Source organism: Marmota flaviventris, chromosome 2, assembly GCF_047511675.1.
Source record: "Marmota flaviventris isolate mMarFla1 chromosome 2, mMarFla1.hap1, whole genome shotgun sequence".
Taxonomy (NCBI): domain Eukaryota; kingdom Metazoa; phylum Chordata; class Mammalia; order Rodentia; family Sciuridae; genus Marmota; species Marmota flaviventris.
The window spans coordinates 12,626,401-12,649,126 of record NC_092499.1 but is presented as its reverse complement, the minus strand read 5'-3'; the positions used below and the strand labels follow the sequence as shown (position 1 = coordinate 12,649,126).

Sequence of the window (22,726 nt, the reverse complement as noted above, 5' to 3'; positions counted from 1 at the left end):
AGCATGATGGGCTGGCGTGCCAGCTTTATCACCTGCTTGCCATGGGGCCAGGATGAGGACTCCTGACTCGGTTTCCTCGTATCTAAAGTAGGCATGATAATAAACACATTATCTATAAAGAGAATAAGAGTAGTTCTCTGGAATGTTGTGAGGATTGAATTCGTTGATATTCGCAAGTTCTTGGAAAGGGCCCTAAACACAGTAAGGCTGTCTTCATATTTGCTGTGGTCATGTCCACCGTCACAATGACCACTCCTAAAGAGGTGTTGACCAGTTCACCCATGCATCTAATAGCCATGCCAGAGGCCCAAAGCCCGGCACGAACCTGCTGAGCATCACCCTCCATACATCCAGAGGCAGGAATCAAACCAGAGGCAGCCCCCTCACCTGGCAGCCCCACCCATCCTGAGTGGCCCAGCCGAGGTTTAAAATCAAGGGTTAGTCCTTATCTTTCAGAGCCACATTCAGAAACGTCACAGGCAAATTGACAGAATGCTGAGACAGACTTCACTGGAACCCAGTGAGAGCCAGGATCTCCCTGGAGCCATCCTGGCCGTGTGTGGACACACAGAGCTTTGGAAGGGCACATGGACCATCAGACTAAGCTCTCCTGACTCTGGTATGTCATATGGTTTTTCCTAATAGAAACCTTTTTAAATAATCCTAAATAAGCCCTCAAGAGCCCAGCAGCCTGGCTCCCACCCTGTTCCTCCTCCTCCTCCTGCCCATGCGACCTTGGGTAAGCTACTCGCCCTTGGTTTCAGTGTTCTGCTACCTAACATGGGGATGACACTAGTATACACCTAACTAGACCATTGTAAGGAATACATGAATACATGGGCATAAATACTTATGGCCTAGGCTGGCACCCAGGGTGTGCTCAGTGGAGGTCACCCACTGTGACCGGGGCAGTGTGCCAGAGTGGGGCCACACCACCTTGAGAGAAGTGAGAGCCTGATATGCAAGGTTTACGCTGTCTTGCACAGCCCTGGGTTCCCCAACCTCCTGCTTTGAGCACAGAGCCAGATGTGGGGACACCACAGTAACACTGGGCCTGAGCCCCAGCCTTGTAGGCACCATGAGTGGGAGTCATAGAGGCACAACTGCAAGCCCCCATCATATTGCATATTAACATCATATTGCAAAGGCTTGGTGCCTTAAACTCAGCAAAGTCGCTCCTAAAAATCTATCCAAAGTGAATATCTGAGATATAGTATAGGTACACAATGACTGAAGACTAAAGATACCCGTGGCAGCACTGTCAGTGACAGCAAGTCAGAAATAACTTAGAATGAGGCTCTGGGGCGGACAAATGGTTCTAGGTGCTGGGACACAGGGCCAGTGAGAATGGAGGCAGGCGCTGTAGCAGTTACTTACAAGATGCTTCATTCAACAGCATAAGCAAAGGTTCATCTACCCTCAGATGCAGGTCACAAAACTAGGGACAGAGAAGCCCAACGTGGCGTACACCACACGTAAGAGTATGGCTTATGTCAAGACGGAAGAAAAGGCCAGAGGAAAATACTGAACAAATGACTTTACTGTGTATCTCTGGATTTTCACCTTTGGGCCTCTCTTACCTCCCAAGATTTCAAGAAGGAGTACACGTTACTTCCCAAGCACAAGAATAACCCAGAGTCACTCTGAACAAATGCAGACCTGCAGGGCCTGCCACATGTGGTGCAGCAACCACTCAGTCCTCCATCCACATCCAGCAAACACAGAGCACACATGGAACAAAACCTGCTCTCCCTGCAGACTAGGAAGCTCTGGCCTCAGCAGCCCATGCTGACCGGCAGCTCCGGGGAGGAGAGGGTGGGGTCTGCCAGGAAGCAAAGAGGTATCACAGGCCAGACTGCACCTGAGCTGGCGAGGGAGCAGCCAGCCCCTTGCCCAACCAGCTGAGGAAACACACGTCTGCATTTCTGCCTGTGACTTCATGGTTGCGAGCCCAGCTGGGCTTGAAGCATGGCCCAGGACCTTCTCATCAACATGCTTCTCAGACTTCCATTCTGCTGCTGTGCTGTCCACAAGAGGTGCCCCTCATCCCAGACAGACCCACCTGGTGAGGAGCCAGGAGCCCGCACCCAACTCCCCACCCTGGCGTGTCCAGCTCACCAGTTCACAGGACCACGATGCTGGAGGCTGCACAGCCACCTTAGGTGGCTACCCTCTGGACAACTTCACCCTGAGTGTCCAGGACAGGTGGCTACTTTCAAAGCAGAAACCTTCCTCTGGCTCTTCCACGATGGCCCTTTATGTCCTTCCCATTTCCCCATGTTCCTTCATCCACCTTTTTTTTTTCTTCTTCTTTTGGTTTTACATCAAGTGCTTGCCTGGCACACTCCAAGGCAACTGTGAACTTTTTTGAAGGCTGACCAGGGGGCTGGGGGAGATGGAGTCCCAACTCAGCACAGCAGTGTGGGGGGCCTGGGTTCTGATTTCCTGGCCACTCTGTCACCCAGACATGGAAAGCAGGAACTTGCCTTTCATAAGGATCTGCTCCTTGTTGGCTCAGCATGTCAGAGGCCAGGAAGGGCCGCGCCAGGACTGAGCAGCACTGTGGGGCACCCGGGACTCCCCCACCACGTCCCTAACGGAAGCCTAAAAGGCTCAGGAGTAAAAAAGCCGACAGGAGGGAAGCCATCCCGACACCCACCCTCTCGGCAGCCTCTCTCCAGCACTGCCCACGCCGTCTCCCAAAATGTGGGTGTTTTAAATAGCTACAAAAACTGACACTAATTTATATAACTCCCCCACCCCGTGTATCAGTATTATAAAAAAATACTATGGAGATCATACTCACAGATAAATCTATTTGTTAACTATGTATCTTAAGTAAATGACTGTGAAAATAATTTTCTATATTTAGAAAAAAAATCTGTACTTCAAATTTTCTTAAAAAAAAAGAAAAAGCCTTAAAAAAAAAAGTAGTGAACTAAAATCTGTAATAATTAGAAACTCAGTAATAGTACGTCTGTGGTGTGGAGTCCTCCAGCAGTAACCCTCCTGCTCCGCAGCACAGCTTACTGTGCATTGCCTCCGCCTCTGCTGCTGTGCATGACAAGGAATGAGGGAAGTCACCTAATACTCCCTCAGGACCTGTCAGGTCTCTCGAGTCCCATGTGCTGAGTGGCATCCCCACTTTAAAGATGAGGAAAATGAGGTCACGCAGCCAGAAAACAGACCAACAGAAACTCAAGCCCAAGCCCAGGACTCCCAGGGTCATTCCAGGACAACCTACGTCCATTGCTAGCCTCAATCACCACATGGAAACCTTCCAACCCCTTGGCAGTCTTTCCTGCGATGCTGAGGTCTGCTGGGGGTCACTCCAGCTCAGGTGGCCCTCATATAGCTAATGCTACCTGGGGAAGTGGCTGCATGTCTGCTTCTAGATGTAAGGACATCAGGCCTCCAATTAGGGCAAAGTACTCAGTTTTCCCAAAGCCTCTTGCCCTTGGCTGCAGAGCACCAGGAAGAGGGAGGGCAAGTCCCAGCCTACCTGTGCCCCCAGGAGACAATCCAGCAAGGGCAGCCGCTGGAGACTCTGTAGAGTGTGTGGTGCAGGCACACAGCTGGCATGAATCATCAGATGATGCATCTGCATAGCTTCTGAAACAAGTTTGGAGCCAGGTGGAAACACTCCCTAAGTGACAAGGACACGTTCTAACACTGAACTGGAGAACTCAGCATTACAATCCCCAGAGAGAAGCAGGCCCTGCAACCTCGGGACCCACGGGATCTGCTTTGGGGAGGCCAGCTGTTGAACCCGCGTCTCTGCTGCTTGCATCCAGCACACCTGTCTGAACAGGCAGATGTCACCACCACCTTGCCCTCCTCTGGCTGCTCCTTCTCCTGCACCCCATAATCTGGTACCCTAGGCAGCAATGAAGGCGGTGTCTGGGGGAGGTCCCCTCTCTCCTTCTCACACCCACATCCACTCAGGTACCAAGCCCTGCCACTTGTCCTCCCAGACCTCATTACCACAAGAATTTCCAGCCAGGCTTCAACACCCTCCCTAGGTCAAGGTCCTACTCTATGCTGGGACACTTCCAGTCCAGCCTTGTCTCCAGATGGATTGCCCCCATCACCTCCAATTCCAGCACTCATCCTTCCCTGCAGATGCCATTCAATGCCCTGACTCAGCATCCAACAGTCCCTCAGCCCTCTGGGGACCAACATTCCCACCACCTCCAGCTAGGTCTCTTGCCAACCCTCTCAGGCCCAAGGGTCTAGACCAGCCAAAGCACTGGCCACCATCAGACCCCCATCCCAGCTTCGGAGTATGCAGGGCTGTGCTCCAGCTCAACCCATTCTGATACCCACCCATCCATGGACACCTCTGTCATCACCAAAAGATATGAAAGGTACAGCCTTCCCCAGAAGGCCTCCCTACCACAGCCCACTGCCCAGTGCCATGCCCATTCCCACCCTCACAGGCCCCACCCACAGCACAGATGAGCCTGTCCTGCCCACTGAGCTCTTCAGGAGCTTTGGAGGTCTTCGCCGTGGCTCCCCAACTCCAGAGGCCCAGTACCCACTTCTGCGTCAGCCCTGGGCACATGGCCTTTCTCGGGGGAGAACCGTCTGCCTGGCCTTTCTCAGTCTTGCCTTTTCTCCCTGGCTTGTCTGTCCACCATGCAAGGAGGAGATACATACACCAAGAACAGTAGCATTTCAAGCAAGTGACAGCTCTGGAGAGACCATGACAGAAAGGCCTGCCGCAGCCTCTCCCTTCTGCAAATGGGGAAACTTATTTACTTCCCTGCCTGCTTGAGAAACAGCGGCTGTTCCAAGACAGGGTTTCGTAATGTCTGAATTCTCAGGGAATCTGGAAGGAAGACAGTAAATCTATAATCGGCTACTGTACTTCTCACATTTGCAGTTCACTCACTTGCATTTTCAAATAAAATCCCAAGCCCTCTCATGCTAACAGATCTCCTTCTCCCCTGGTCCTTTACAATAACCGGGGACACAGCCCAGGAAACACACTGGGGTAGGGCCAGGACATAGCACCTTCTCCCAAGGGCGCTGGCCAGAGGCAGGGAGGTTGACAGGAGTGCTGTCCTTCTGGGGTCTTCCCCACCCATGTGAGTTGCTCTAGAAAGGGGCAGTAGAGCCCAAGGACCAGAAACCATCTCTTCTGAGCTTCCCCACAGATCAGGCCAGAGCGGAAAATGCCCCCAGTCCTGCAAAGCTGAGGCAGGCCCCCAGGCCACCATATCCTGCCACCAGACCAGATGACCCCTACCTGCCCAGGGATGTTTTCTCCAACAAAGATTCACTGGGTGAAATGGCAGTGACAGCCATACCCTGCCTGGCTCTCGATCACTGTAGCATCCAGTTGTTTTAAAGGTCAAAAGTCCAGGGAGTGAGTCAAGACCTGGTTGGGCCTGCAGGCTTCGACTGTCCTCCCAGGCAGCTCTGTCAGGGGGAACAAGGCTCATCACCACTCCCAGGTTCTTCCTGCAGGGAGCCTTCCTGAATGACCAGGCTGGGTGCAGGCCCTCTTCTGTGCCTAAGCCCATGTGCTCACCCACACCTAGCCACTGACAGCCTACCGCAGGCTTCTCAGAGAGCCAAGGGGACTGGCGGGGCCAGCACCTATAGCCTGGCCCAGAGAGGCTGCTACACCACTGCTTTGAGAAGAGCCTGCCCCGCCCGCTGGCTCCTGGCCATGAGGGGCTCTCACCTCAACAGCTGGTGAGACTGCACTTGGAACAGTGCAATCAGGGCCTATGGGTCCAGCTTCCTCAGGACAGCACTAAGAAGCAGGAAACGGAGGCAAACTTGCAGCCCTCGCTGTCGTGACAGATGGCTCTTCAGGACACAGGATGAGGACACAATGTCTTATGTCCCACAGCCCTTGCCTCACGACAGACACAGAGCAGGGCTGCTTCCCCAGCCTCCTGGATCCAGCTCACTGCAGCTCTTCTCCGAGGAGCAGGGAGGGGCCATGTGCCCTTCATCATCCTCATCTCTCAGCCCAGCGGGCCTGGCTGAGGGAGGCCAGCAGCCTCCAGATGAGTCCACGGCCTGGGAAACCAGAGGTCCCCTGTGGGTCTCAGTGGGGCATGGGGCTGGGCAAGGCCCAGAGGGGTCTCTAGATGGCCTGAGAGCCAGGCCCACTGCTGTCCCTCTCAGAGGAGTTACCTGGTCCTGAGAAACAAATGGCCTTCAAACCAAACCCCCGAAATGAGCATCTAAAACAATGTCTCCATTTGTATGATTTACAGTTGACATCTAAAATTTCTCATCATAAGTTTAAATACTTGCAGAGGATGTAATTTCCAACATACTGTAAATATTAACATTTTAAACTAAAACTGTTACTATTTCTCTTTTAAATGGATCCAGTGGAATCTAAATACCATAGTGATCTGAGATCCACCACCATCCATCTCAAAATTATATAACCAAGCTCTCCTTGACACCTGGAAATCCCACCACGTTCATTTTTCTTCCTGGACTCTAATTCCCAGCCCGCTTTCCATTGGGATGTTTATGCAATCACAGCACACGCTGGGAAGCCTTGTACTGATTATTCCACAACTGAGCCAAATCATACACATGTGTAGATAATGTTTCTTTTCTTCATTTCTCATGTGACCATAAAGCTCTTCAGTGTCAAAATGTTTCTTCTCATTACAACTAATATTAGGACACAACTGAAAAAACATGACAGAAACATTTAAAATTATACAAATGAGAATCACAGAAAGTACAACTTTACTGGAAACACAACTTTGAGGCGGTGAATGGGACCTTTAAAGTCATTTCCTGTATCCACAGATGAGTATCATCTACTGCTGGAACGAGACAGGCTTATCAATTCTATCTTCATTTTTCAGTTTTCATGGATATGTGTTAAAACCACTTACTCAAAAAAAAAAATGGAAAGAGATCCGTCATAGCAAATTCTTTGGATTCCTGTAGAATCATATGCCAAGAATTACAGTAATCTCTCATCACACATCTTTGTTTTCCATGCTGGGGACTGGCTGGCCCCGGGGGCCCTGTGTGCTAGGCAAGCACTACACTACCACGTGCACCCCAGACCTCTAAGATCACTCTTGATCTGCTATCGGCTGACAACTTGCGCAGTTCCTCTTCCAATTCTGTTGCAAACAAGGAACGGGGACCACCTCCCTGGCCCAGGGTTATAACGATGACTGGCGGGCTTCCTGTCCTGCAGTCCACCCCTGGGTTCAGGCCTGCCTAAGGAAGCAAGAACACGTGGCTCTGCAGATCACCAGTTCCTTAGAGCCAGGTCCAGTGCCAACTCTGTTACTCAAAATAACTGAGTCCTCACACCAATCCTGGGCACAGACAGTAGAATTATCCCCACTTTAAAGCTGAGCAGACTGACACACAGAGTCCTTAAGCACCACCTGGTAAGGATTACACGCAAAGTTCCTTCAGAGTAAATGGCTTCCATGACTGGTACACTGGAGTCCCCATAAGTACTGAACACTGATGAACAGCAGGAAGAGGAATGATTCCATGACCTGGACAAACACTGCAGGACCTTTCCAGGGATTTCAGCCTTGGGTCCTGACCCAGCCCCAGCATCCTTTTACATGTAGCCAAAGGCAGGAACGACAAGCAGGCAAGCAGTTAGTAAGTGCAGCAGCCCACTACCATGCTCGGGAGACCGCCTGCCCAACAGACAACAGGCCCACACAGAGCCCAACACTGCCACCAACCAGCTGAACACCCCAAGAGGTCACTTTGTCCTGAGCCTCAGTTTCCTCATCTCTATAGAGGACGCACCATCACTGGGTGCCTCTCCAGACTGGGAAAGTGGACCTGACACAGCCGATGTGGAGGTGGCTGGTGCAAGGTCACCCTCACCCTCACTACCACCTTAACCAGGGCCCAGAGCCAGGGACTGGGTACACAGAAGCCTAATTTTGAAAAACCAGCCAGGTGACGTGGCTTGCAATTTTTGCAAAGCCTTTCCCAATGTCTTAAAATTTAAAACACCCAGGGGTGCCAAGAGGAGGTGAGGTAGAGGCTTTTTATTTTTAGATGCCAGAGTGGAAAGCGTCCAGTTTGGCCTCATTCTGGTCCTCAGCCACCACTTCCTTCCCCGAGTCATCATCAAAGGAAGAACAGACACATCTTGAAAGACTTCAGAGCCCCTCCTCTGCCCGCCTAGCACATTCTGAAGCAGTGACTCCAGTCTCCTGTCCCACCCATGACTAAGCAGGAAAGGTTCAGCGCAGCCTCCTAGGAGGCCCGGGAAACCTCCTGTGGCCCCTGGTTGTCTCTCACACCCTGTGCATGTGGCATTGTAGTTTGGGATCATGTGAATAGAAGGGTCTGGAGGAGGAACGCCTCTCTTCCTCTGTCAAGAAGGGAGTCTGCTGGTAAGCACAGGCCCTCACTTCCTCCAGGAACCACTCCCAGGAGCGACCCCCCTCCTGGGCCCTTATCAGTGCTGCAGCAAACCACAGGGAAGCCCAGAACTGTCCCTTGCACATCGAGCACCAAGTAGCACCAAGAGTTCCTTGGTGGGTATACATCTGCAAAGGGTTTTCAAGTTAGCCTTCAGAAAGGGCTAAAGCCTCTCCAGCATCCTGGAGAAGAAAATGGTCCACACCCACCTCCTTTGCACACACCTGTGTCTGTGGCAGGCATTATCCATCAACCCCCGTCCTCACCCATGCACACTGAGAACCCCCAGGCAGCAGAGAAGGCCCTGAGACACATCTCTTGGCCATTCCTGAAATGGACAGGGAAATCAAAGTCCACAGTTCAGTTCAGTTGTCAGTCATGCAACTCTACAAAGCCAAGATGAGCCTTCATGAACAGGAGACGGCTGACCAGAGGCTTCCAGAAACTCTGTCTCTACCCCAAAGAAACCTCAGCCCTCTGATGACAAATCAACCCTCATACCACCAGCAGGAAGTCAGGAGGGGCATGCAGCACCCTTCGCCAGAGCTGTGGACATCGTTGCAGGAGCCACCACTGCCCAGTCTGACCCTGAGCAGAGGATGCTCCAGGGCCTCTGTGCTGCCCCTTTGGGCCTGAAGTGCTGAATCTGCCAGGAATGGGGCAGTCGTTCCCAGTGGGCTCCTGACGCCAACCATGGCAGCCTCTGAGAGCTCCCCAGCAAGCTTTCTGGAAGCTTCCTACAGGGGGCCCAGCTCCTCATCAGCCCTGATCTGGTTCCTGGACTGGCTGGCCCTCTCTGCAGGGGCCAGTGACCATCGGTCTCAGTGCCACAAGGTGCCAGGTGTGTCTGTGGCTGCAATGTCCTGCCTGCCACTCACTGCAGGTCTGAAGGTATCTGTGTTTACATAGACAAAAATGCCCCCCTTCCCACCCTCATGAGTCATAACCACAGCAGCAAATACCACCAGCCAGAGAGCACCCAGACAGCCCCTCACTCCAGGCTCTTCTCTGATAGGTCAGACCTCCTGGCTCTCCTGAGACAGATGCTGTCAGAGCCTGTGCATCTACTTCCTGTCCTGGGACAGTTTCTCCATCCAGCCATCCATCCTCCTTCCTTCCTTCTCCCTCCCTCCTCCACCCACCCTTCCTTCTCTCTCCATTCATCCATCCGTTCTTCTCCATCCATCCATCCATTCCATCTATCCTTCCTTCCTTCCTTTTCCAGCCAATGAGCTCCTGGCCCAAGTCCACTCGGAATGAGGCAGAACAGGGTACAGAACAACGGACACCTGCCTGGGCGACTGCTGAACCCTCAATGCGAGCAATACCATGACCCCCAGAACTCCCAAACTGACCCCTAGCTCCTTCCCCAAAAAGACACAGTGACTCTGCATGGCAGCAGCCATCAACCACCTGTGCCCAGCCTGGTGAGGAAATGGCATTTAATCCTCAGGGGAAAGTTACCAACCAGAGTGTGACAAGAGGGCCAAGCACTCAGACTCCTACGGAGTTGGGAAAGGGGAGCACTAGGTCACGCTACCTGGAAGGCGGTCAAAGTGCAGTCTGTACTCACCTGCACCACCTCTATCCCCCGCTTCCTGTGGAGAAAAACAAAGAAAACGCACGTTACTACAGCAGGCAGGAAGCAGAACGTCCACTACAGCTAAAGGCAGGCCAGCGCTGAGAGCCGCCCTGGGAGAGTGGGCACCAGTCTCCATGTCGCCCGACAGCCATGCTCTCCAGGACAGAGATTCTCCCAGCCACCAAGGGCTGGAGGAGAGGGTGAAACTGGCTGAAGTCCCATTAAGGACTCATAATGGCTGTCCTCCCTCTGATCCAGGGGCCAGGCCTTCTTCAGTGGCTCCAGCCTGCATTGTCCCAAGACTCTCCCACCGCCAAATTCACCATGGACACCAGTGCCTCTGCTCAGCTCAACCTCCCCCCATGGCTCCCCATGCCATCCAGCCTCAGGCTGAACTCCTTGGCCTGGCGCCCAGGTGTGCCACAGCCTGACATAGCCTGCTACACCCAACCCAAAACACTCTCACCCATGGGAAGCCACAGGACCCTGATCCCATACCCTTCTCAGGCCAAACGTGTCTCCAGTACCGGCCATCTCTGGCCCCATGGACTCCCTGCCAGTCCCTTGACCCAGTCCACCCACACCCCTCCTAGTCTAAATCTCACGTCCTCCCCCTTTTTCCCCCTCTCCCACATAGTCTCAGGCTACTATCTGTCCCCACATATGCCTGACTTTGCCCACCTATTAAGAGCCTGGGTCTGGGTCTGCCCAGAGCACAGAGCCCTCATCCTCACCCCCCACATTTCCTCCCACAAGCATAGCCAGGGCCCCTCTGTGTGGAACAGCACAGTGTCATCCCACAGCACCCTCCCCAACCCCCTCAGCAACACTCCCACAGACCTTAAGCTGCTACTCTCCCAGCCCTTTGTGCGAAAGCATGGATCACCATCACCTAGGAGTGCCCTGGGTAGGGTTACCAGGATCTGTAGGGACTGAGAAAGACTGAAGTGCATGCTTGTGTGCATGCTGGGAAGAAGGCAGGGCCTCTGACAGCCATTCAAAGAAGCCTGGGACCAGGCAACAGGAACTAGAGTTGACTCCCCAAGCTCTGTAGAGTAAAGAACGTTCCAAGTTTAAAAACTGTGTGCCCCACACCTAGCTCTGGTGCTTGCCTGGCATGTACATGCTCATGAACAGTTGCTGGTAAATGAAGGTATAGACACAGGAAAACTTAGTTCAGCTCCTGGGCCCAGCCCAGTCCAGCACTCTGAGGGTACAACAAATGCCCTTTGGGAAAATCCTGCTGGCATCCAGATTATCCTAGCACATGGCTCTCATCTCTACCAAGCCAACTGCAGTCATTCCAATCAGTCCACATTTTACAACATCTAGTCCTTTAAAAAAAAATTTTTTTAAGAAGGACCCTAGCTTTGGGGCTGGGTTTGTGGCTCAGCAGTAGAGTATTCGCCTCTCACGCTCAAGGGCTGGGTTCGATCCTCAGCACCACATAAAAATAAATAAATAAAGGTACTGCGTCCAACGACAACTAAAAATAAATATTTAAAAAAAAAAAAAAGATCCCTAGCTTTGAAAACAGATGGAACACAAAAATAAGAAAACAACAACAAAAATAATCAAGAGAAAAGGTAGGCTGAACTCTTCAGGGGGTTGAGCTCCCCAGAGTCCCACCAGCCCCACCAGCTCAGAGCTCCTAGAACAGGATAAACTGGAACTTTGGCAAAAAGTGGGGCTTGGTTCCCTTCAGTCCACGTCAGGTCACACACACCTGAACCCTTCCTGCCCGCTGACTCCTCCTGCAGCCCGAGGAGGGAGGGCACAGGCTTCTCGCTGCTCAGGTGAGTAAACAGAAGTTCAGGGGACTCAGGAAGCCAGGAGCTGGCCAGAGCCAGGTCTGCCCCACCTGCACTCACAGCCAGGTGTAACACAGTGGGCGGTGGCACCCAGTGGGCTAGCACCTCCGGCCTCCAGGGCCACATTGTAAGGGGATGAACAGGGGACACTGGTGGAAAACCACGTCCCCTCTGGTAGTGGAGCCCAGTGCACTACCCCACCTCCTCTTGGGAAATAACACGTCAGGCAGGGCTTGTTCCCTCATCGGAAACTTCTGAAAAGCAAAGGTACCAGCAACCTCGAAATCCCCAGGAGCAGGCTCCTGAAATCCTGCCATAACCAGAAAGTTCAGAAAGAGAACTGTGAAGCCAAAGGGCAAGAGGGAGAAGGGAGGGACGTGGGGAACAGAGGAACAGTACCAGCTGCTCTCTCTTGAAAACCCTAACTCCACCGCCCACCTTGTCACCCTAGACACACTCAGTGTGCAAAATACTTCAGACTCGGGGATCCCACTGCCAACCCGTCTGTGATTGCAAAAGGTTGGTAGTGAACTACATGTCCCCAAGAGGTTCCACTAACAAACCACATGCCCGAAAGAACAGCATGAAGCAGTAGAAAGAACAAGGAAGCCCTCCCTGCGCCCGGGAGGAGAATCACATCCACAAAGCTGCATGTGAAAAATGCAAAACCCTGTGTGCTGGACACAGCCATCGGTGTGAAGAACAGCAGCCAGGACGAGAGGGTGTGCTTGTGTGTAAACAGAACAAACTAAAACAACTCCAAGAAAATGACCACAGCTCGGCCAGCGAGAGGGCAAAGGCAGGGTGGAGAAGACGACGTCCGTTTCACCACGTCCCTGAATTCTGGCAGAGTGCCTACAGCATATTCTCAAACTCTAGGAAAAGAGTTCTTAACGATTTTTAAAATAATAGGTGAAACCCTGGCTGCTGGCTGGGTCTGACATTAAGATGATGCCTGTGAAGGCACAGATCCGACCACCAAATGAAGGATGAAGCCAGGCGGCGGAGACTCGGATTCCAGAGGAAGGCAGGAGGCCTCCACAGACTGCTCGCAGAGGGGCTGGGCGGCACCCTCGGCGGGGCCTCCGCACTGCGGGTGGACACTCGGCAGACTCTGCGCCCACCGGAACACCTGGGTCCTGGGAAAACGCCAGAAGGGAACACGCTGCAGTGGCTGGTGGCAGCAAGAAAGAGGTTTGCTGGTTTTCCTTTCCACTGCCCTGTTTTCTGTATTTTCTATATGTTACTTCAACACCACAGAAAAAAGTGACAATAGAGTTAAAGCTTAATAATTAAAATATTTATTAAAACCCAATGCACCTGGTACCTCAGTTTTCTCGGGCCCAGCTGTGCCGCCATCCCTAAGCCACCTACCCCCATGCTCTCCCCTGTGACATGGGGAGAGTCCTAGTACCCATCCCATGGGACTTTGGAAGACCAGGAGTTCAGGCCCAGCGCATCACCAGGCCCATATCAGCAACAGACTCTGCTTTTGCTCCTATCCACATGATTCTGAGGGCCTGCACCCTGACGCCAAGATGCCAGTCCTGGTCCTCCTGAGGACGGGTCCTGGGGGACTGTCAGCAACATAAGTGGCCCTGCCTCCTAGTGGCCTGAATCTAGACCAGAGACCAAACCAGGAGAAATGGCTGAAGGACCTAGGCAAGGACAGAGCCCTCTTGCTGGAATTTCAAGATTTGGTCCAGCCTAGATCTAGTCCTCTCTGGATCTGCACCTGCAGGTTTCTGCTTAAACTAGTTTAAGATGAGTCTCTGTCACTGGAGGCTGAACAACAGGGGCTCTCAATGAAGTGACAGCAGCTTCCACTTCCTGAAGATGACAAAAATTATCCAGGATGACCTGTATTGAGGCAGAGGGACAACAGTGGAGTCCAATAAAGAGAAACAGAAAAAAGAGAAGTAGAAAGAGTGATGTAAGATTCAGAAAGGCACCCTCGGTGCACACCACAAGGCCCTGAAAGCCCCAATGCAAGGCCACTGGCCGTGGCATCCGGAAGGCCAATGCAGGTCACTCTGGGATGACAGAGTCCGTCACACACAGCCTGCCTCACAGCCCGGGAGGACAGAAGGGTGCAGGGCCCGTGAACATCAGCATCAGCAGTAGGAGAGGGAGGGTCCCCTCTTGCTAACAAGGTGAATGGCCTGCTAACAGCTAAGAGAATTCCTGGCAATCAGAGACAGCAGAGCAGCCACCAAAGAATAGTGAGGTTTGTCCAAAAAGGATCCCACAGGTTCAAGAACTGCTTTCTTGCCATATCCAAGGTTGGAGCCACTGTCTCCCTCCCAGGCACAGCTGAGGACTGCCCACTCCAGAGCCCAGCTGCCACTACAAAGGACAACCCAGCCAGGCCTCCCAGGAGCCATCTCACAGCAAGAGGGATCCGCTGGAAACACTGTGCCCCCCCACCCCTACCTGTGGGCAACAAAAGCAGCTGCATGCACCACACCCCAAGTTAACAACCACCTAGGGAAGGCAAGGGTGTGATTAGGAAAACAGGAGGCCAGGAAACCTCACCAAACAATTTGTAGCACGGCTTGGTAACTGAGATTTCAGTCACCCAGAATAATAGGGCCCTTTAGCACTTCAAGGTACCAGGCATGTGGGGAACGGTCCTGAGTTACATCCCCCACCTTTCTCTGCCTACAAAGGCAGGGGTCTCTGCATGCCACCCAGAGCCCACAATGTCTCCCAAGGACCTGGGGTTACTGATAGGAAACAGGGCCTCCTCCCTTACCCCTGTGTGCAGAGGGAATGCCGCAGTCCCAGCACACCCCCACCCCCTCAAGTCAGCTTCTCTGGAGCAGCCTTCCTAGGTCTCCAGCCTCAGAGGCCCCACACCCAAGCTTCCCTGCCCAGCACTGAGCACAGAGCAGCGGACTCCCTGGCTCCACAGCACTGCCCACTCCTAGGTTCACTACTCAGAGGCAGACACCAGCAGTGGCCACCAGTACCAGTATTCCTCCTCCTAGATGCTCAGTGCCACCGCACTGCATCTGCTACACCCCACCACAGAGCCAGGCATAGCCACAACACTTGCTCTGGTCAATGACATGTGATCAGAAGTGACACTTCCAGGAAGCAGCACTCAAGAGCCAGTGCAAGGCCCTCCAGCCAGTCCTCTCAGCCTCTCGGCAGTGTGGGGGCACAAGGGTGCCACCAGCCACCAAAGCCAGCCAGACCTACTGCTGGAAACAACCCTGGCTGAGCAGCATCAAAGCCAGGCTGGGGTCCAGAAAGAAACCAGTGACCAAGAGAACCTGCGGCCAGGTCTGGTTCTCAACAGGGGCAACTTGCTCCCCAGGGACATTTAGGAAGGCCTGAAGATATTCCCAATTGTTGCGCTGGAGTGAATGCTGTGGGCATCTAGTGTGTGGAATACACAGACAAAACCCTAAAACAGCATCATCTGGACTAAAATGACAATGGTGCTGAGGCCAAGAAGATACAACACAGGGCTGCTGTGGAGCAGCCGGCAGCCCTGGGGGTGGCAGACCCACAGGGGGCAGCCCTGGGGGTGGAGATCCACTGGATCAAGCCTTGCTGTTTCAGACCCGGGGGTGTATCTGCCTCTGCAACCTACCTGACCTTGCCTGACTATTAAACACCCCTCATCGAGCAGGGCTTGTGCCTGTCTGTATCTCCAATTTCCTAGCTCACTGTACGTGGGCATTTGAGAGAAGGCAGCACCAGGCCTTCCTCTCAAACCCTCCCAGAGGGACTCGCTTCTCCAAAAACACCAGGTCCATGCCTCTGTACAAACTGTCCTGTCCACTGGAGTACCTATCCCTACCTGGCAATCTCCAGGTCATCCAATGAGACCAGCTCCAACACCATCCTCACCAAGGGACCCTTTCCTGCCCTGTCCCCTGCCACAGCCATCCCACGCTGCAGACAGTGAGCCCCCAAGGCTCAGAGACTGTCTTTATTTCAGCTCCCTAAACTACACTCCCAGCCCCCCAGTGCTGAGCTCAGCCCAGAGCCTGGCTGCCTGCTCCCCCATGGCATCCTGCTTCCCTGGCCCATTATTTTGTAATTTGGATTTTCCTCCCACTGACAATGCCAGAAACTGAAATGACCCAACATAAAGACAACATATGAACAGAATTTTCAAAGCCAATACAAACATCTGAACTGTTTGGACAGCTCCAGAGTAGAACCAGATAAACTGGAAGCTGCCATATGTCTTTTATGGGGGCAGGGTCCTTCCCTCAATTGGTCAGACACCACCAACCTTAACGAGAGACCCTACCTAGGCTTGGTGCCCCACCAGAGGGAGGCAGGCTGGCCCTACAGTGCAGCCTGAGTCAGGACCAGATCTCAGACCTAGACAAGCTGGTGGGGCCCCTAGAAGCAGCTGCTGGAACCCAGCGTGGGGGAGGGCAGCCAGTGACTCCCCTCCTGGGTGGGCCTCCTGGAGAGGCACTTGGCAACCCCACACTTGGTTTTCAGGACAGAGTCTCAGGCTGACAGAGTGGGCTGCAGAGCGCCCCAGGACATACTATGCGGTACCTAAGTGCTGCTGGTTCAAGCCAAGAGCAGATATTAAGTCTGTCCCTTAACAGTGAAAACACATCCGCTTTCTAATACAAAAGTTCTCTACCTGAAATCATTTTGGGTCTTGCAGGTGCTGTAATTTTTTGTTCCCCTAATTAGGGATGGTTCCTGGAGGAAGAGGCCAGGGACGTTGGAAGTCAGGTTCAGGCCTCCCCCACCTGCTCCAGCAGCCTGCCAGGCGCAGACACAGCCCACTCTGTTCTCAGCACTCTCTTAATCCCAAGAATGCCAAGTTGGTTTTAATCTCAGGCTGGTGAGGTAAGCTTCTGCAGGCGGGGAGAATGCCCCTGAGCTGGCATTTCCTCCCTGGGACTCCAGGGACTGAGAAACCTGCCCTCAAGGCTGCACCCCAGACACTGAGCTTCTGCGCTGCTGGCTGCCGCGGCCAACACACCCTACAGTTGGAAGCACCCTGCAGCCCTGAGCTCCAAGGCCTGGAGAGGATTCTCCAACCACTAAGGTTTAGGAGTTCCCTACCTACCCTACTACTGAGCCGCCAACCACAGGCACAGAGAGGTTTCCCTGGCTAATTTTCATCAAACATTTGCTGGGTTCCTCTGTGGAATCCTGGGCTGGCCCAGGTGCACAGGGGCCCCTAGGCCACAAGTCCTGCATAGAGATGCTGATGGCCACAGGGAAGGTGGGTGAGAGACGAGCTATGCACTGGTGTGTATGCCACAGGCCCTGAGTACAGCCAACATCGGGGCAGCAGGAGGCAGAGGCAAGGGTTCAGAAGGGTGCTGATGGAGAGAGCTGCAGGCAGGGGCAGGAGCTTCCAGGGTGTGACCGGGAGGCCTCCAAGTGCCACACAGTAGGGCAAAGGCCAGATATCAGGCACCAAGGTTTCCTGGGCCCCTCTCACCACATGCGCCAATTGCTATCAATCAAAGCAAAGGTGAGAGTCAGCCCTGCTGCCACCTCAGAAAGCTCACACCAAACGCCCTATCTAAACAATTCCCTCTCGGACATCCACAGATGGCAGGCAGGAAGGCCATCCCGAGGAATGCAGGGGCCACCTTATCCTCTGGTGGATGAGGCAGGGAGCCAAGCAGCCTGATCTGATACCATGTAGTCATACACACTCTGACCTTGACCCAGCACTGCCCCCTGGGCCCTGAAACAGGCAGTGGGTATCAATGCTGCAAGCACCTCCTGCTATGGCTGTCAGGGATAGCCACAAGCAGACAGACCTGAGTCCAGGACTGAAGAGGTCAGTGAGCGGCCTTCCTTCTGGAGGCTCTGGGAAGCACCTATCCGCTCCCATCCTTCTTCATTCTGGAGGCCCTCGGCTGTCCTTGGCTGCTTGGCTGCTGTCCTTGCTGACTGACCTCCGCCTGCCCTGCTGCATCTCCGGTTTCCTCCTCCTCAAGACCTGGGCAAGTGCACTGGGACGCCTGGGTAACCCAGGGCCATCTCCCCATCTCAAGACCCTCAGCAATCATCTCTGTGGCACACTGTGCCCTCTTACCCCAAGCACAGGTGCTGAGGGCTGTCTGCCTTTGGTAAGGACTGGCAAGGGCTTTGTTCCAAGTGCCACAATGCCAAGACTCCTGCAGCTCTACCACCCCACAAAACTGTCGCTCCCTAAAGTGTCCACGTTTGAGAAAGGGACAGGTGAGGATATGCCCAGGAGTTCACCAGGACCTCCACGGGCCTCACAGAGTGCCTACGGGGTTCCAGAGGGTGCTGGTTCCAGACACTGCTGCAGGGGTCCTCGATGGCAACAGCAGGGAGGAGGAACCAAGGATCAGGGAAGGGAACAGGGACTGGGTAATGAATGCCTATGGCCCAGGAGCACTGGCTGTAAATTGGGGAGAGGGTGAAAATCCTGATCCTTAGGTCATCTTAAGGTCTAGAAGAGATGCCCAGGACAGCCACACCCAATCCTAAGGCCACCTGGATCCATTGAAGGGCACCTCCCCTAGCCCTGCCAAGTGCTCTGAGCAAGAACAGGCTTCAAACATAGAGTCTGAGCCTGAGCCCTTGGGCCTGAGTCCCAGGCCCAGAAAGGCCAGCAGGGGCCGGTTGAAGTCCCCCACTCATAGAACTTTAGCAACAGGCATCACTTACTTCATCTGATGACCCTGAGCCCTTCGAATTTCAGGGAGGATTCCTAGGGCCTGAGTGTGACCCACACAAACACAAGGCCAACACCAGTAACACTCCCTCATTCCCACCCACCCTGCTCTCCCCAAACCAGGCAGGAGAAGGGACCAAGGACATCTCCAAAGATCCCAGAAGGGCCCAGAGCACCAGGCCTGGCACAGGCACTCTGCTCACATTTACCATCCACAGCGACATTAGCGGAATAACTGTCACATTTTTTCTAGTGGAGAGATTCAGAGCAATAAAGAATCCTGCCCAAGACTCCCAGCAAGCAAGAAGAACCACAGTCCAAATTCAGGCCTGTCAGTCAGCAAAGGCCCCCTGGTCCCACAACTCTGTGCGACTGCCCTGGAGAAGCAGGAGCCCTGTGTGGCAGGGGTCTCTCCAGGTCTGCTGGGGGTGAGGCCTTTGGATCTCTGGGAAAGGACTATTCTGGACAAAGCTCCCTCTCCTCCGCCACCCACCATTGCCCCAAGTGCGAAATGAAATCCTTCCTCAGACCCTGGGCCCCAACAGGCCAGGGAGATGGGCACCACTGCCCTGGGTCCCCAAGAGCTGAGAGCATCCCCTAAAAGGCCTAAAGGTAAAGGGCTTCAGGGCACTTCCTACAGGGTGTGTCTGGCCTCAGCCATCCAGTACCACAAAGACTGGCTGTGCCTGTGTCACCTGAGGCCCAGAAGCAGGAGGTCTGAACCCCCATTCCTCCCCTTCTACAGGCTGCCAGCTCCTTCTGATGACAAAGTCAGACTCTCCAAGCAGAAGGGACTCTTCTGATGAAGCAGAAGGGGCTTGGAATCAGAATGAGCTAAACCTCAGGAAGAGGCTGCCAACTCTCAGGGGAAGGATGTCAGGGCAAGTGGTGAATGACCCATGGTGGGAGGAATCCAAGCAGACTTCAGATGCCCAGAGAGGGGAGATGAACCCATGCAGAAGGTGGCAGAGATAACATTGCTGGAGTCTTACTCCAAAAAGAAAAATCAGCCGGATCACAGTACTGCAGCCAATGAAAATGCATGGCCAGCTACACCTCTAGAAGAGGTGGACAAACCTGGGGCCAAAGAGGACTCCACTGCCAAGAGTCAAGGGTCCAGGGCCAGCTCCAAGCAGGTGGGCACATGCCCCAGTCTTTAGGCCTTGCCAGACTCTGCAGCTGGGAGTCATGGCAACAGGCCCCAAATAGCTGAAATAATCCTTTAGAGCCCCACATGGAGGGGTCACAGTAGTCAACAAGCCAATGCCAAGAGCCAGGCCCCTGGGCAGAAATGGAAAATACCAAAAAGAGGAATATCTAATTCCAATCAGAAGAGAAAAGGGAAAACCATATGTGAGCTGGCCAGAGGCACAGACCTTGCCCTGAAGGCCTCCAGGGGGTCTCCCTGCTATGCCTGCACACCCGCCCTCCAGTCAGCAGCCTTCTAAGTTGAAAACTTGACTCAGCACACTCTCTGCCCAGTCACGCCCTCCTGAGGCGCTTCCCTTGCCACGGGTATTCAAGCCCTGCAAGAGGTGCTCACCTCCCCACCAGGCATTCCCACCCTACCTGCTCCTTCCACACCTGACCCAGCCATGACCCAGCCCTGACCCACAGAGGCTTCCTTCACATCTCCCAGCCACCTGCCCGCACCCTTGGCCCCTCTGTCTGGAATGCCCCCCTTGCCCACCACACTCAACACGGAGGCCTCTCCCAGGAACAGCCCCCCACAGCAGGGCAACGAAAGAGAAGGGCCAAGGAGGGCTGGCGGGGCACCAGCCTAGGACCTAGAAGCCAGCAGTGGTACATTCCCCTGACCCGGGCTCCTCCCCAGCCCAGGTCTGTCCCACCCTTAACCCACTTCCCTAGACCAAGAACCAGTGAGTGTGCAGCACCGACCCCAGCTGTCAGGACAAGAACTTAAGAGAAGGGAATGAACACAGGTCACCACGGGTGAGGTCAAGGTTGGTCAAGGTTCTCCTAAACTAACTCTTCCGAATAACCCTCTGGCCACCTTTTGACCCAAGGCATGCGGGCATTTGTTTCCTGCATGCTTCTCAAGCACCTACTCTGTGCCAGGCACAACTTCACTGCTGGGGACATGACCATGAAGACTGCAGAAAGGGTCCCTGTCCTCCAGTTCACAGCACAGAGGGAAGATAAACAAGGACACAGCGTGGGACACAGGCTGGAAGGTCTGCAGGAGAGGCTGAGGCAGAGGGCAGGGCTGCACAAAGGTCTTGCAGGGAAGGCAGGTAAGGAGCTTCCAAGATAGAAAAGATCCCAGTGGCTGGGCTACATAGGGAGGGACAGGAGGGACATCGCAGGGCCTGAGGGGTGGGATTGCCTGGGCCCAGAAATTCACCTGTGCTTAAGCTCACCTGAACTGGGCTTACTGTCATTTACACCAAAAGATCCTGGCCACTCCAACATCCAAACTGAAATGACATATTCCAGCATCTTCTCCACCAATCTGAACCTCCTATCTTGAAAACAGAATCCACCACCCATCCTACCCATCCTGTAGCTCACGTCTGAGTCTGGCCTCATCCTCCACATCTCCTGTCCCTGTGCCCTGCACAGCCATCACAGAAAGGTTTCATGGGGGCATCCTGGCAGCCAAGGGTTGGTGGTCCCTTCCCAGGCTGAAGGAAAGGCAGGAAGAGAAAAATAGATGCCTCTCAGCTGAAGAAGGAGGGAGAATCCCCAACAGTGCGACACTGGCTGGCTGATTGCACATAATTGTGAAGGAAAAACGTTTTTTAAAATTAGCTTTCCAAATGCAGATATAATTCCAAGTGTCCCTTGCAGTGTGATTACAGCGGCAGTCCAACAAATGTTTTACCATCAGCACAGATTGCTCAGGCCCCTGCAGGCAAAAAGTAACAGAGCCAACAAAGGCGCCAGGGCCAGACAGCTCGAGAGAAGCATTTCCAGCTGCCTGGGCAGCACCAGCTGGGGGCCCAGCCTCAATTCTGCACGTCTGGCTCAGGGCCCCTCCAGGAAGACGCCAGCATGCCTTCCCTCTTCCTTCCTTTCTTTTTTAGTTTTAGGAGCTCTGGCAATCAGACTCCAGAGCAACCAGTTAGTAACAAGGGTAGCCTCACTGTGGACCTCCTGGGACTCAGTTTCCCATCTGTGATCGGGCACCACTGGAGGAATGAATGGTGGCTGACACAGTCCCATCCAAATCCCACCCCTCGCCCATCAAGCACCCAAGGCAGCAATGACCTGCAAGTGGAAGTTGAAGCCCAGAGGCCACTGGGGCCATTCGGCTAGCTGAGGAAGAACAGAGTTCAACCCAGCTCTGCCCAAGCCCAAATACATACTCCTCACATGGGATCCTTGTTCCGCTCTGGGAACAATGAAAAAAGTGCCACTCTGGGCTTCTCAGGCCTCCACCCCTGGGAAGAGCCAAAGAACCAGAGCACACCCTGGCCCCCGATGCAGCTCACCCTCCTGACCTTAGCGCTTGGCCCTCTTGAAGACTCTAGATTGGGGCCTCCATCTTAAAACATCACAGGTGCTAGCTGGCCTTCATTCCTCCCCTCTTCCCTGGAGATAACTTCTGGCTCTGGCCCTCCCCCTCACAGGGTCCTCCATTTTCTACAAAGGAGAACCAAGACCCAGAACTGAGGGGCTTTTTGAGGTCATAGGAAAACCAGGCAGAGATTGAGAAATTGTCTAAGGCATCCACTGGCACATCCGATCCCACTAGCACCCGTGGAAGGTCTGCCACAGCCCCATCTAAGAGGAAAAATCAAGGTTCAGAGAGGTAAAGGAATAAGTTCATGATCCCCAACAAGGGACCAGAGGGCCAAGATTTTCCACCCAATAGACCAGTTCCACAGCAACCAGAATACTCCTCCTCTACTGGACTTTATTTTTGGATGTGATGATGCCCTTTTCTGATTTTTTTTTTTAACATTTCCTTAGTTCTTAAAGATCACACAAAAGCGGGGCTGGGGTTGTGGCTCAGCGGTAGAGCACTCGTCTCGCACATGTGAGACCATGGGTTTGATCCTCAGTACCACATAAAAATACATAAACAAAATAAAGATATTGTGTCCATACATAGTTTAAAAAAAGATCACACAAAAGCATTTACATATGAAATCAGATATTTGGAATTCACCTCAAAGAACTACAAGTAAATAAAATAGCAGTCATAAGTTATAGTGACTATCACTTGGTATCAAGGAGGTGCTATGGTGCTATTATTCTTTCTTTTGTATATGTTAAAAATTTTTCCATAGAAAAAGAATAAAAATTAAACTTAAA

General features: G+C 53.3%; 1 protein-coding gene across 4 annotated transcripts in view; it reads right to left on the bottom strand.

Moving 5' to 3' along the window:
- The window catches only part of Itpk1 (inositol-tetrakisphosphate 1-kinase), a 131,045-nt gene that overhangs the window by 94,177 nt on the left and 14,142 nt on the right, over positions 1-22,726 (bottom strand). For 3 of the 4 annotated variants that reach the window (XM_071607585.1, XM_071607589.1, XM_071607586.1), the window contains one exon: positions 9,974-9,998. In XM_071607585.1, the coding sequence (XP_071463686.1) occupies positions 9,974-9,998 (25 nt within the window). Of the gene's footprint in view, positions 1-3,502; positions 3,623-9,973; positions 9,999-22,726 lie in introns of those variants that run through there. The other variant, XM_071607587.1, reaches the window with a different exon arrangement.